Source organism: Gracilinanus agilis, chromosome 4, assembly GCF_016433145.1.
Source record: "Gracilinanus agilis isolate LMUSP501 chromosome 4, AgileGrace, whole genome shotgun sequence".
NCBI classification, from domain to species: Eukaryota; Metazoa; Chordata; class Mammalia; order Didelphimorphia; family Didelphidae; genus Gracilinanus; species Gracilinanus agilis.
The window spans coordinates 405,230,627-405,245,978 of record NC_058133.1 but is presented as its reverse complement, the minus strand read 5'-3'; the positions used below and the strand labels follow the sequence as shown (position 1 = coordinate 405,245,978).

The following is a 15,352-nucleotide window of genomic DNA, read 5'->3' as shown; positions in this document are numbered from 1 at the left end:
CTCCAATTCAACTTGCCTATACCGTCTTTGAAGAACAAAGCTGTTTGTATGTTCCCTGTTGGACTGTGAGTTCCTCTAGAGCAGGGGTCGGCAACCTTTTTGGCCATGAGAGCCATAAACGCCACATTTTTTAAAATGTCATTTCGTGAGAGCCGTACAGTGCTCACAGTGCGTGCTCCTGTAACAGCACCTAAAAAAAATTGACTTTATGGCTCCTGCAGAAAGAGCCATATCTGGCCCTCAAAAGAGCCAGATTTGGCTCGAGAGCCATACATTGCCAACCCCTGCTCTAGAGCAATGACTGTCTTTCCTTTTCTTTTTATCCCTCGCATTTAGGACAGTGTCTGGAAGATAGTAAGTACTTAATAAATGCTAGCTGATTGATTATGCTCAAGTTTAATGTAGCACACAAATGAGACTAAAAATCCACTCATTTCTTTCTCATTTCAACATTTTCTAAAATATCCTCTCTAAAAAACTGTATGTTTCTGCAAATCATCTCACTCAACAATGGTTTACTAGGCATCTTTGGTGGTTAAAATTATTTTTAATTGTTTATATATATCATTCTGTTCATTTCTAGGTCAACACCTTGATAGAGATTTAGATTCAAAAATGAGAAAATGGTGCTGAGAGAAAATGGAGGAGACTTGTATGAAGTAATCTTGAAATGAAGTAAATTGAACCAAGATGAATACAGTACACAATGGTCTTAATGATGTAAAACAATACACACACATATCAATATCACTCATGTCAAAGTAATGATCAATCTTGACTGTAGAGGGCACACAACTAATCTCCTTTATTTCAGGAAAGGGGTTGTTTGTTTTTCATTTTTGAAGAGGACCAAAGACATCATAGGGTCTTGTCTTGACTTGCACTTTAACTGGATTTAAGTGAAGCAGAGTGGCATGAATTTGTCAGCCTCAGTATCTCTTCCAGAGTCATTGAAGTACAAAGGCAGAACAAAAGTCAGGATAACTGGCAATGGTCTGAGCATCTTCAGTGTCTGACAGAGCAAAGCACTTCAAAGTGCCTGCTTCAACAACAAATTGTTCTTATTGCCCATTCCACTGGGGGAATATCTTCACACACTTGTAGTAGAGACAGCTTTCTACCTCACCAATGAGTTTGTGGCCCATTAGATACCCTAAACTGGATTAGCCCATCTGCTGAGAAAAGTTTGGCTACTATGCATATAGAGCTATATAGTTCCTTAGAGTTTAAGTGAGAGTTGAGTGCCAAGTAGACATCAAGAAAAGGGGTATTAGAATACCAATAGTCCAGGTATGTGAATTTCTGGACAAGGTCAATGTATTAAGCTTGCTTCACTTAACAGTCCTCCTTTGAGTTCCTCCTTGCAAACTTAGTAAAGTGCCTGGTACAAACTAAATAATACAAGCTCCATCCATCACTCCATTGCTCCATCCATCCATCCATCCATTCATCTGTCTGTCTGTCTATTAGTCATCTATCTATCCATCTGTTTGTCTACCTCACTGCCAATTCCTGTCTATCATTTATCTGTCTCTCTACCTGTTTCTCTTTCATTTACCTGTTTTTCTATCATCTATCTGTATCTATATGTCTGTTTATCAATCATCTATCTACCTATTTATCTACTCTGTTATAAGGGAGCATTTGGTGGCAACAGCAGAGGGAAAACAGCACTGAGAAATGATAGTGATGGGAACACAATAAAATAAAGAGAAAACAAACCCAGAAACAACTTATAAAAATGAGATTTCAAAGCCTCATAGTATTTGAACATTATTTAACCAAATTCAAACTTCAGTTTTGCATGTAGGTACAAATATAAAACATGTAAAAATTAACTCTATTTGTTCAACTAAACTTAAAACATCTGAACAAAAGCTTCTCTTAAAAAAAATAAGAGAAAGAAGCCTTTGAATTATTTCAGCAACACCTACTTTCCCCATTCCTATTATACATTCATCTACAAAGGATAATTATTTCATACTATTATAAAACTAGAGTTAGGCTCTGTATAGCAAGAACTTACAAAGAATGGGGACTTTCGGATTCAAATGAGAAATTGTAAATTAATTCTTTTTGGATCTATTTTCAAAAGAGATTTTCAGATGCTATCTATTAGTAAGTCTTAATATCTCCAAGATACTTGTCTATTCATAAAATAAGTATAACAAGGCATAATATAATGTTAAACAACAGTTTTCTGCAATCCTTTTTTTTTTAACTATCAAAAAAACTGGATATAAAGTAGCAAGTAATTATGTGAAAAATTTACTATGCACAATACTTTGGGGCTCTGTGATTTGTATTTGCTCTATGCTTTCCATAAATAGAAATTGAATGAGAAAATATGTCTCAAATTTAAAATGTACTGGGGCATTTCTCACAAGTTTTTAACATTAAAATGCATTTTTGATCTTACTGGAAATGGGAAAGGCTTTGCAAAGCTGCTTGACTAGTTCTTGTGAAGTTAATTCAGCTGGCACAAAGAATAACTCCCTGAACTGAGATAGGAATGGTAGAGACAAGTAGTTGAATGGAAAAATGTTCACAGATCTTCATATATCTGGGCAAATTTATTTTTAAAAAAGGAAATACCATTGGAAAAAAGTTAAGTCAGAGAAGCGAGGCTAGAGGCTTTTACTATATGACAACTATATCATAACATATTGGCATTTTGCTCAGGGTAAGGAGTTAAAAAAAACAACAAGGTTATATACTTGTATAATTATGAGGTACCCTTTAAAAAAGTGTGGCTTATATATTTATGAAGAGGAGAAGTTAAATAATAAAATGTGTTTCCATATAGCCAAGGTGGCTGCAAAAGGAAGTTGTCTGGTTAATGAGATATTCTAGTTGTCATAAACTACTAATTTTCAAATATAATGCAATAAAATACACTTAATATAATTATTCTGAATAATTTAGTTTTTTGATAATTCATAAAATATTCTTTAGGCCACATTGGAGTTCCCTAAGGTACTCATTATAAACATTGATTCTCTTCATGTTCTAAAGCAGATGGCATGGAAAACAGGGTTGAATCTCTACTGGCCCAATGCAATTCCCTGTAAGTTGTTTTATTTTAATAAGTTTTTGGCAGGTTTTAAAAGTTTCTTTTGTTTCTATCTTATTAAGTGTTGTAAAGACTATAAAAATTTTAGTTATTTTAATTCTGTCCCTGTTTACAGTCAAAATAAATGAGTTTACTATATTGATTTATTATTATAAATAATACTGATTAATGATGGCTAAAATAATAATGATCTTCTGTACTACAGCCTCATTTTATTTTTTTCAAGGCTCTCTGATATTACAAAATGATTTGATTCTTATGCATATACCAGTCAAAGAGATCTGAAGGCACATGTTATTTAGTCAGCTTGATGATGAGGCAAGCTGAGGCAGTTAAATAATTATCTAACTTGAAGTTGGTAAGTGATAGTCTTTTTAGGACCCCTGCTTCCCAGTGCCTGGATCAGTTGTGACATTAAGAATATCTTTCTCCTCAAGTACCTGAACATGAGGTATGGGGTATCATCCTTAAAATTGAAAGAATCTTGAAGACTAAATTGCTCAGGAGGCTTAAAGCCTCATCTTCATTTCTTGGTCAGCAGAGGACAAAAACCACAATAAACTTTCCCCTTCTGCTTGATTGCCACATAGAGGCAGGGGAGTGCCCTCATCTATATCAGCTTAAGTATCCTGACTGATATCCATCCTCTACTATGGCTAATTACATCTCCTTTCATTAACTGTTAGATCTTTCCTGGCTTCCTTTAAGGTTCAGATAAAACACCATCTTTTATGAGCAGCCTTTCCTGGTCCTATAAGATGCTAATGCCTTCCCTCTATGATAACTTTCAACTTATTTTGCATAAAATCTTAAAAGAACGTAATCGTTTGCCTATTCGCTCCCTCTTTTAGTATAGGAGATATCTGAAATTCTGTATTTCTTTTTGCTTGTATTTGTATAACTAGCATTTAGCATAGGGTCTGGCACTTAGCTTAATAAACGTTAACTAAGAGAGTTTCAATTCATTCTAATATGGAATTTAAATTACCAGTAGAATAATCTAGGCAGGATTTAGCCCCATCATAAATGCTCTAAAAAAAAGCTTCTCCCAATTTCATGTAATTGTATATTTTAAAGACAAAGAAGGGGAAAAATCAATATACTTGATTAGTACACCAAAAGGACTCTGAAAGTCTGTACCATATGCAATATTAATGAACTTCCCCACTCCAGAAAAAGGTAAGTAGGGTTGGAGCCTCTCCACATATCTCTTCTTTCAAGACATGCATGTTCTTTGTAATTTTGTAAAACTAACTTCTGACTTTTTTTTCACACTTGTTCTTTCCTTTTATATTGTTTTAGTCACTGTATATATTGTTTTCTTGACTCTGCTTACTAGTATCTTCCCCCTATAATTACACATATGATAGAACAATCTTCTTCTTCTAAGATGAAAATAACCGTAAAGAATCATGGTCTGGAAAGAAATTCATGTATTATACACCCCAGTCTCCTGGCTGCTCCGAAATTGGAGGAGAAAGTATGTGTTTATTATTAAAGGTATTTGTGGAAAGCAATTCTACTTTCTTAATAGTCAGTAAATATCTTTTGAAAGTGAATAAAAATTTGTCGTTTACCCTGTATAACTTTAGAGCTCAATTTCCCTTGGCCTAAATTGGGGGGAAATGGAAAACAACTTGGACAGCATTCTTTAACCACTTCTGACTTATCTATTTTCATTTATTTAGGAAGACAAAGTTCGCCTATCCAGGTATAAAATTCTGTAAATAAATCTTAGAATGGGCTTCCCTTTCCTATTTTGGCAACTGATCTTAAAAAAAAAATTCTCAGTAACCAACTACACTTCCCAAAACAGTCATGTATAATTATTGGCCACTAAATGATAGGCTGTCACATGGTGCAAATGGAAAAAGTCACAACAGGCACTATTAGAATGTCTAATCTGCTATATAAATAACTACAAAACAAGTTACCAGTTCACTGATTCCCTCCCGGTCCCCAGTCACTCCACCCTGACAAGGGTAAAATAAAAGAGATACTATTCATCCACATAAATGGTTATTCACTCTAGAAGAGTACAAAAGTGGTTGCTAGATATTGTGAACTTTACCAATATGACACATTAGGATGATTAGTTTATTCTAGGCACTAAAATATACTGCCTACCACAGTCAGTATTTATATCTTTTATTTTTAAATCAAGGATCATTTTAGTTTTTAATTAGGTTTTTCAGAACCCAGGCAAGATCTATTTTCTTTTCCTCATATAAATGTCAGTTGGTCAATGTGTAAGCGATGTGAAGCATATTCACCATTAATCTCCCCCCCCCCAAATCACAATACAAATATCATCTTTGTCATCTTGTTTGTTTCTTCAGTAACTTCTGGAATAGCAAGTTAACAAGGAATGATACAACTAATAACATTAAATTTGACACAAGAAGGCAAATGATGATACAAAAGTCCAAAATGATCAAATTCACCCTGACAAATCATGTGAAGATTGTTGGTACTGGGGGCACAAATGTTAACAACTTCTCCAAACTGACATTGCATTTAGCTCAGACCCATCAAATTATCTCTTTAAATGGCACTTCTTTGGGATAATGTTTCACAGAATCATGGGTTTAGAGTAAGAAGGACCTGAGGGGTCATTTAGTCTGACCTCTTCATTTTACAGATGAGGAAACCAAGGTCATGATTGGTTTTAAAATTGGCAGTAAAAGTTCCAAACCTACAGCAAGGTCCTCTAACTCCCAATCTAGTGTTCTTCTGATTATTTAAAAAGGTGAATGAGATAAAATATTAGCCAAGGAAAATCACTTACACATAATGGAGAAAATGATGCATTAGATGAGACATTAAAACAAACAAATGATACTGTATACAGAAAGGAGAGACAGTTACATATATAGAGATGTCTTAGTATGTAAAGGACAAAAAAATACAAATTACAGTGATAGCACTGCCATTCCTTTCCTTGTGATTTTTTTAAGCTAATTTCCTTGAATAATTTTTAGTGGTGGAAAAACTTTTAATATACTGATATTTAATACTCTTCCTCAAAAAACAAAGCAACAAGCTCAGCATGATGGTGTATGCCTGCTCCCACTTATGGGGTGACTACAGCTACTATGGAGGTGGAGACTGGCACATCTCAAGAGCTCAAGTGTTGAGCTGAAGTGGGTTACATAGACTGGTGTCCACACTGAAGTTCAACATGAATATGTTGTTGTTCATCCTTTGTTTTTGAAGAGGACCAGTGCCATCAGGAAGATGATGTCTTGACTGGTACATGAGTGGAAATTTAAAGGAGGCAGAGTCACCCTGAGTCTGCAGAAGGAGAGGGGCTTCCATGTTGCCTAATGAGAGGAAAAGCAGTCCTAGCTGATAAGAGAGGGAGTCAAAGCTCTCTTGTGCCTTTAGGTAGTTGGAACAGTCTTGTGAGTATTACAGACAAGATAGGATAGGGAGACTAAGTCTTAAAAACCAAACCAAACCAAACCAAACCCAAAGCAATTTATGAGACAAATGATTCCAGAAGGCATATATCCTATTTAGGCAATTCCATTTCATTTAAGGCAAGTTTTTAAATCTGGGATCCATGAACTTGTTTTTAAAATATCTGATGTGACTATGTCCTTTGTAGTTCTATGTATTTTTTTTTGCATTTAAAAACAATACTCTGAGAAGTGGCTCATAGTTTTCAGACTGTCAAAAGGGTCCATGATGTAAAAAAAAGGTTAAAAACGTTTGATTTAAGGCTATTTTTAAATATAGGTATTAGTAAATGCACATATATTTATATTAAAAATAAAAGAAAGATACTTTATGTTAAATAAGTAGTTCTCTAGCTAGAAAGAAAGGCAAATAACCAAGATTTAAGTGGCATTCTAAAGGTTTGCAAAGTGCTTTAGTTATATCACCTTACATTTAAACTCTTTAAGACAGGCACTACAAACATTATTATTTCTATTTTTCAGATCAGGAAGTGATTTGCAGGGGGTCATATAGCCAGTGTCAAGAGGCTGGCTTTAATTATATCTCTTCTAGAAACAGAAACATGGTGAAATGGATAGAACACTGGACCTGGAGTCGGGAATACTAAAATTTGAATCCAGTCTCAGATATTTACGAGCTATGTGACCCTGGGCAAGTCACTGAACCTTTTTCCCCTTAGCAAACTATAAAAAGGGGCTGATAGCACCTACTTCACAGGGCTGTTGCAAACATCAGATTAGGTAACATGTAGGCATAAAGCATTTAGCACAGTGTCTGGCACATAGTAGGTGCTTAAAAAATGCCTGGTTCCTTCATTTTCTCTCCTGACTTCAAGTCCACTATGTTTTATTGACTAGCATCTTTAAAAAATTTTCTCATTACTACTAAGGTGAAATAAAATTATTATTTGAAAAATCGTTGCTATAGCTTATATGGCATCACATGAAAATAAAAGAAAGCATTCCATGATTGTACTCAAAGTGAAATGATACTCTTTGTTTTTTCTTCATGATATATCTTGGTTGTAGACCTGATAATTTTCCAAACTGATTTCAGCATCTCTAAGGAATTATCTGTGAGGTACACTAGAATCTTGCATTTATACCAGATGTTTTTCACCTTTCATTGACAAAGTAGAATTAGCTCTGACTTTTTGAAAGCAAAGAACTTGACTTCATTCAAGGCATTCCAATCATTTCTTACTATAGACTTTTCCATGGGAAATTATAGAAAAGAAATATTTTCATTTACTTGAAATGAAACATTGAAATTGTAGAAATGCTTCACCAGTCATTTGACACACTCTTTTCATTCTGACTACAAGTGTTTCCTGCTGTCATAAACTGATGATTCTACTTAATGAAAAAGAATGTTTTCCAGATATTCCAAGTAAATGAACAGGTGCCTCTGTATGCATATACTTATCTTGATTTTTGCCTGTGTTTTTCACTTTGTTCTCTATAGGATGAGCTAGTCATCTTATTTCCTTTAGTTCTACAATTCAGTTTTGGGGAACATACTTTAAATTCAGGTATTTCTTCTCAATTCAAACTGTGATCACTTATTTTCCAAATAAACTTTAGTGTTTTCATTTTGTAAAGAGCTTTTTTGAGTACTGACTTGAAGTTCTATTTCCTTAGGTTATATAATCCAAAATTCATTTTACTATTTTGAACATTATTTCTATATGGTCTCCAATTGTAGTCTTTGGAGAAAGGACTAATCCTGTCTATTAGTCTATTATCCTGTACTGTTCTACTCCTTTATCCTTTCACTGGTTACAGACTCAAGAAGACCAAACATTTTAGTGATAACTGGAATTTTTTAACCTTTAGTAAGGTCAGTAGCAGAGGTCATAAACATACAAAGATTATAAAATGCAAAATATAAAACAGAAGGTATAAAATTATTAACATAAATGAAAAAATAGGAAAAGAACAATGATTTAAAATAAAAATTCACTTGTAACTGGAAGAAAAGAAGACAAGTCAAGAAAAGGTGGAAAAATAAACATAAATTTTATGAGACAGGCAAATAAAGGCTAAATTTACATTTTACACTGATTTTCCAAAAGCAAATGGTAAAAACTTTACATACATAAGGATTTTTATATATTTTTACTGAAAAAATATTTCTCATCAAAGTTCTTAGTACTGATTTTTTTTTTGGTATCTCTACTGTAAAGAAAAACACTAATGAAAGTTTAAGTCAAGGTTATGTAAAAAACTGAAACTTACGTTTCTAAGTTGTCACCTTCAAGAACTGTCTGCACAGGCAGGTAGCCAAGCCGGGGGTGTTTAGCAAAGTATTTCTTTGACCTGAACTTATTTTTTAACACCTTTGTGAAATCTCGTACATCTTCTCCTGATGTTGTCTATGAAGATAAATAAATTAAACATCTCTAATTAGAGTTATGAAAGGTAATTATTTATAGTAATAGCAGAGGAAAGGAAGAAGGACTGTGTCTGAAGGCAGATCAGTTCAGCAGGTTTATGTGGTTCTGAAACATGACACAATTTAAGTTACAAAAGCATAAAGCTATAAGGTCTCAGGGATTATTACATATGCTAGCTAGTTTATGAGTTTCTTCTTTCTGTTCAGAAGTAAATAAGTGGGAACTTTCTCTAAAGCTCTGATAACAGATCCAGAAACAACAAAATTAAAACTTAAAAAATGTAGATTTTGGAAGCTCTTGTTGCTAACTCTTAAACGCACTTTTAAAAAAATCATTAAAACTAAACTTGACAATGACCATTTCTTTTTGACAGGCTGAATCATCATTCCTCTGGTCTTTCATGACCTAAAGCATGCAGACATCAGATAATAATAATGTAATAATAATGATAACTATAACAATAACTGGAAATGATACTGTATTTTATTCTTTTCCCTTCTGGCTAAACTCCTTTGAACTGAATTCTATCATTCCCCCAGGATCCTCTTCATCAGGAAACTCATCATCCTGTGAGTCTGCATCAGCCCTGGCATTTAGACCTCATCAATATCCTCTGCTCCTCTGATTAGAGGGCTGGAGGCAAGGAGAAAGAGCTCCTCTCAAAGCTCCTCCATTTAAAGAGGGTTAGCAGGTCATCCACCTCTTCATTCCCTACATAGCTGCACTCCTTCATGTCTCATGCCAGGTATCACATTCCCTTACTCCCTCTCCAGTTTCCTTTTTGGGGGGTTGTCTTTCCCATTACATGGTAAGTAATTTGAGGGAAGAGTCTTAACTTTTTTATTTTTATATCCCTAGCACTCAGCATAAGTGGTTGGCACATAGTAGGCATTTAAAATAAAATGTTCATTGATTAAAACTTTCAAAGAACTCGACATACAGTATCTTATAATTGCCATACTGCCTAGTAGAGGTATTATCCTCGTTTTCTAGGTAGAAAAACAGCAAGAGTCACGTGTAGATTCTGAATGTAGCCAGGACTTCCTGGCTACATGTTACTTAATGTTTTCCTCTACATTATTTCTCTTAAGATAAGGATGAATTTGTGGCAGTTTTGTATGCTCATACAGTGCTATAGGAGGATATAATGACTAATCTAGTAAAGAGGATGGAAACCAGAGTGTAGTCATTTTATGATAAATGAGTTTAGATCTTTCATTTTCCCAAATCCCCTGTGAGATGCAAGATATTTAACTAAATGAAAGGAAAAGTTCATTGTGCTAAGTTTAATTAGTCATTTATTATTTTAAAATGTATGGAAATTCTACTACTAGTTACACTTGCTTTCTTTCAGTGTCCCTCTAACCAATCTACTGTTTTCTATCCACACTTTTATCTCTGAGAGTTTGAAATACTTAACAAATTCCATTAGTTTCTTAAAGTAAGTCAAATTAGGGCACTTAAGGATAGGGACTGGCCCAGGGATTTCACTGATAAAAGGGAACTTCTAGATCTGGAAACTTTTGCTAGCAAAGTAGGTCAATACTGTCTCCACAGTGTAAATAAAGTATTAGAGTCAACTAGAGCAATAAGAGGTTAATTCAGTTGTCCAGGCACATAAACAACAAGTGTCACAGGCAGGACTTGAACCAAGATTTTCCTGCCTCTGGGACCAGATCTCTATGCACAATGCCACTATGCCTATCTCCAAACAGGCAAAATATTATTCTCTTCTTTTGCAAGCTTGACAACAAGCATTCACAAAGGCAGTGAAAGAACCACAACTAGAAAATTCATCTCCTGATTCCTTGTCCTATATCCAATGCAATTCAGAAACATGTTAAGCACTGTAATGTATAATATACTTAAGCTAAGTGATAACTGGGGACACAAAGATGGAACACTTCTTGCCCTTAAAGAACCTTCATTCTCAAGGAGAGATAAAACAAACACAAGAACTGCATTCTAATTTAAATATTACAGTATAGAGTTCCAAATAGAGTGGCTGACGTGTGAGAAGAGATCCTTTATAAAGGCAGGAATATGAGGGAAGGTTTCATGGAAGTGAAAGTTAAGTAAGGAAAGATTTCAACAAGTAGAAATATGGAGAGATATCATTCCAGACATGGAAGCCAGCATAGACAAAGTCAAAGAGCAGTCAAAAGGCAAGAAAAGATTCTATTACAAAATGGAATATGGATTAGGAAAGAAAACATTTATTCATCTAGATCATATAAAATGTTAAGAGCACAAGAAAAATCAAAATCATATCACATTACTATAATTCGCATTGCAGTAAATACTCGAAAATGTAACCTCCCAAATCATAGCTTTTGGGGTTGTTAACACCCATGGAGTGAAACAAATCTAAAATTAATTGCTTTCAGAAGGCAACTGCTTTTGGTTTTTTACTAGATTGAACTTCTATGGTTGTAAAATTTTGACATGAGATCTTGTTTATTTGAAAACTAAGAAAAAATATAATTGGAAATATTTTTAAAACAAATATTTTTTGGAAAATACATGTGCAGGTCACTTAACTTTTCTAAGTAAATAATCATTAAATTTTTTGAAATTTATACTTTTATCATAGCAAAACCAAATTGTCTCAAATTCAAAAAGTGCAACTTTATTCATAAATGCTACATTTCAAAATAATTTATTCAGCAAAGTTATGACAGCTTAAGATAAACTCTACTCCCACTTCAAAGTCTACAACTGAATGTTCATAATCAGTAACTAATATCCAGAAATTACTTTACAACACAAGTCTGTAAGACATTATACACATGTTTTCATATATACATTTTATACTTAAGCAGAAAGAATGCCTTTTAAATAGAATTATATTCTTTCCTTAATAATACAAATAGCGTTTTTTGCTTGACTAAGGCCTATATTGACCAATAACTGACAGAATTTTGTATACCATTATTTTTGTATTATTATTAATATGTATTCAATATATAAATTTTACACTAGCTATTTTAAAAACTGAGAAATAATATTCTGAGAAAGAAAAAGAAAAAAGGCAATATAGACTCCAGTAATTTATACTGACTCTCCCCCCACTCCCAACCTTGCTGGACCTAGTTAGATAGATAGCTGCTCAGGCTCCTCCCAACCCCGGGACTCTGATTTTGTGAAATAACATAGAGGGAAATTAACATTTAAAGGACAGTAAGAGGACTAGGTCCAGAGAAAGAAAGTGTTAAAAAAAAGGCTTTCAAATAAGAAGAAAAGCAAGAGAGTGCAGTGTAACAGATTCAAAGGAGGCTTTCTCTATAAGGAAAGGGTTGACATAATTGCAAAATGTTACAGACAGAGAAATCTGTAGCCAGGCCAAGTAGGATATATACTTTAAATGCTTTTAATACAAAAAAAACAAAAACAAAAACAAAAAAATCTAAAGTAATATAAAATTCAGAGGAATTCTTTCTTTTTAAGTTGAGTTTCAGTTAGCAATACACAACATTCATCAGAATCACATTCAACTATACCAGCAAAAACTATACTTCTCCATTAAAATTCTATTCCTGGGTGTGTCTCCTTTTGGCATGGTGGTACCCATAGATTCTCCAGGAAAGAGACAACAAAGCACAAGACTCGAGAAACTCTAGCAGGCTGAAAAGACCCTTCATTGGCTGTCCTCTAGGGAGCCACTTTATTTATATGGAGTTTCTTTAGTCACAGCAATCCAAGAAACAATCTACTAAGGAAGGTCCAGGGGGTGTGATCCATTAAGGCTGGTGGGAGTACTGGAACACAAAATCATAGAGCTTTTGGTGTTCCAAATTGACTGTGGTACATGCACACATTAAATGAGTAGTCTCAAAATCACTTATGTAACCATTAATTATGTGCTTATATACAAAAAAGTGCTTAATTAAATAAGGCTTTCTAGACTGATTTGAGAGTTTGTCAAAATATACTTTTTAAGCACTTAAATATGGCAATACTATGTTAAGCCCAGGAGATACCAAAAAAAAAAAAAAAAAAAAAAAAAAAGGCAAAAGATAGCATCTACCCTCCAGGAGCTGACAGTTTAATTAAGGAAATAAGCAAACAAATGTCTGCAAAGAATCTATAGACAGCATAAAAAGGAAATAATTAACACAAAGAAGCATTAGAATTAAAAAGAATTGAGAAGCTTCCAGTAGAAGAATGGATTTTAGTTGGGACTTAGTGAGGGGATCAAGGAAGGCTAAGAGGCAGAGACATTTAAAAATTAAAATTTTTTTACATTTCTGATAGTCTAAACCAGAGATTACCAAACTATGGACAGACAACAAATTACTTCAAGGTTCTACCAAATTATATGTTAATACATGACAGAGTAAATACATCTTCAATAGAATGAGTAATTTTTCCATATATATATTTATTATTTTTCAAAGCAAATAGCTATTGCTGTGACTAATAAAATAAAAAGTCAAAACTATTTGAACTATTTCATATTAAACATTTGAAACTATTACTGATATCAGAGTAGCCTTCTGTTTTTATGTATTATCTCAGCAAATGGATGTTATTTCTTTAGTTATAATATTAGAAATCCATTATTCTGATGTTCTAAAATATTGGCAACTACTGTACTAACTTCCATCTCTAGGTATCAAGTCATCATAATTTGTGATTTAGAATTGAGTGTATAATTTCTCTATTCTGATAAAAAAAAAAAAGGAAACCTTTCCTTTTTGTCTATTACCTAAATGCATCTAAGTCATTTGTTGTTTGCTTTCTTTAAAGTTACAAAAGATTTTAAATTTACACAATGTCTATCTAAAGCTGCATTTCTCCAAAGGTTCTGATTTAAAATTTGGAAAATTTCATTATATTTTCTTATGTAACCCCAACATGTTGGAGCATATTTAATCACATGTTTTAGTCTCTGCTTCCTGGTCATTTCCCTTTACATGGAGAGGCAGTCCCCAAAGCACTAGTACTAGGAATGCCACACAGTTTAGGAGAAATAAAAAGTAGTTAATCCCAACAAAATGATGGATAATATTTGTATTGGTACTATACAATTACTTCTGCTAGGGATACAGCCATATTACAGCTAAAGGAACCATAAGATCTCAAACATATTAAGGCTAAGTTTTTTGTTTTTGTTTTTTTTATTAAAAAATAACACTTCTAAATTTCTGTAGTTATAACTGGTTTAGCTTTGTAATAAAGATGAAAATGATCTACACGTCCTTCTATACCATCTTTCCCATTGATAACAGTGAGTGGTATTAGAAGCCTTCTAGTGAAAGATTGACAAGATTTGGAATTTTAAGGAAGAAAATATTTTTAAATGATCTCAGTTGGTATACTTAATCATCATCCTTTCTAAAAATTTAAATTGCCTTTAAACAATTTGGAATTGTGCACAAAGGACTTTAAAAGAATGTATATCCCTTGATCCAGCAATACCACTACTAAGTTTGAATCCCAAAGAGATAAAAGAAATGGGGAAGGACATGTTTGTATAAAAATAGTTATTGCTGTGCTTTTTGTGGTGGAATAAAATTGGAAAAATGAGGGAATGTCCCACAATTGGGGAATGGCTGAACAAATTGTGGCATATGATGGAGATGGAATACTATTATGCTATAAGAAATGATGAACAGAATGATTTCTTTAAGAACTGGAGAGACCTACATTAACTGATGTGGAGCGAAATAAGCACAATCAGGAGAACATTGTACACAATAACTAAGAGACTGTAGGATGATCAAATGTAATATACTTTGTTACTAATAGCAATGCAATGATCCAGGACAATTCTGAGAGACTTATGAGAAAGAATGTTCTCCACAACTAGAGATAGAACTGTTGGAGTAGAAATGCAGAGGAAAACACGATTTACCACTTATTTGTATGGTTATGATTTGGGGTTTGGTCTTGAAAGATTACTCTATTACAAAAATGAATGATATGAAAGTAGGTTTTGAGTGATAATACATGTATAACTCAGTGGGATTAATTATCAACTACAGGAGGGGGGAGGGAAGAATGGAGGGAGACAAAATGAATTATGTAACCATGGAAAAAATTAAAAATTAAAATAAATAAGTTGCCTTTGAAACTATGGAAAGAATTACTCAAAACTTGGACAAGCACTGTTAGCACACAATTCTCAGCATACTAATCATAAGAAGGAACAAGAATTTGGTAAATTTTACAAAGTTTCTTCCTCAGTTAAACTATTTTTTAAAAAACAGAAAATGGCAAAGGATGAATTATGTTAAATTAAAGTATTTGTGCTCTTTTCTCAAGTTTGTATGGTGTATAATTATAAAAAATACAATTAACTGTTCAAAGAATTATATCAGAATACATATCGTTATATGTAATATATTCAAAGGAAAATTGGTTTTTATTACTTTTATATTATTGACCATAAACCAAGTGATCACATATAATCCTTTAGA

The 15,352-nt window shown here is 33.3% G+C and overlaps 1 protein-coding gene across 1 annotated transcript in view; it reads right to left on the bottom strand.

Moving 5' to 3' along the window:
- UTRN (utrophin) overlaps positions 1-15,352 on the bottom strand; it is a 674,836-nt gene that overhangs the window by 37,172 nt on the left and 622,312 nt on the right. The window contains exon 66 of the mRNA XM_044675452.1: positions 8,773-8,909. Within this exon, the coding sequence (XP_044531387.1) occupies positions 8,773-8,909 (137 nt within the window). The remainder of the gene's footprint in view (positions 1-8,772; positions 8,910-15,352) is intronic.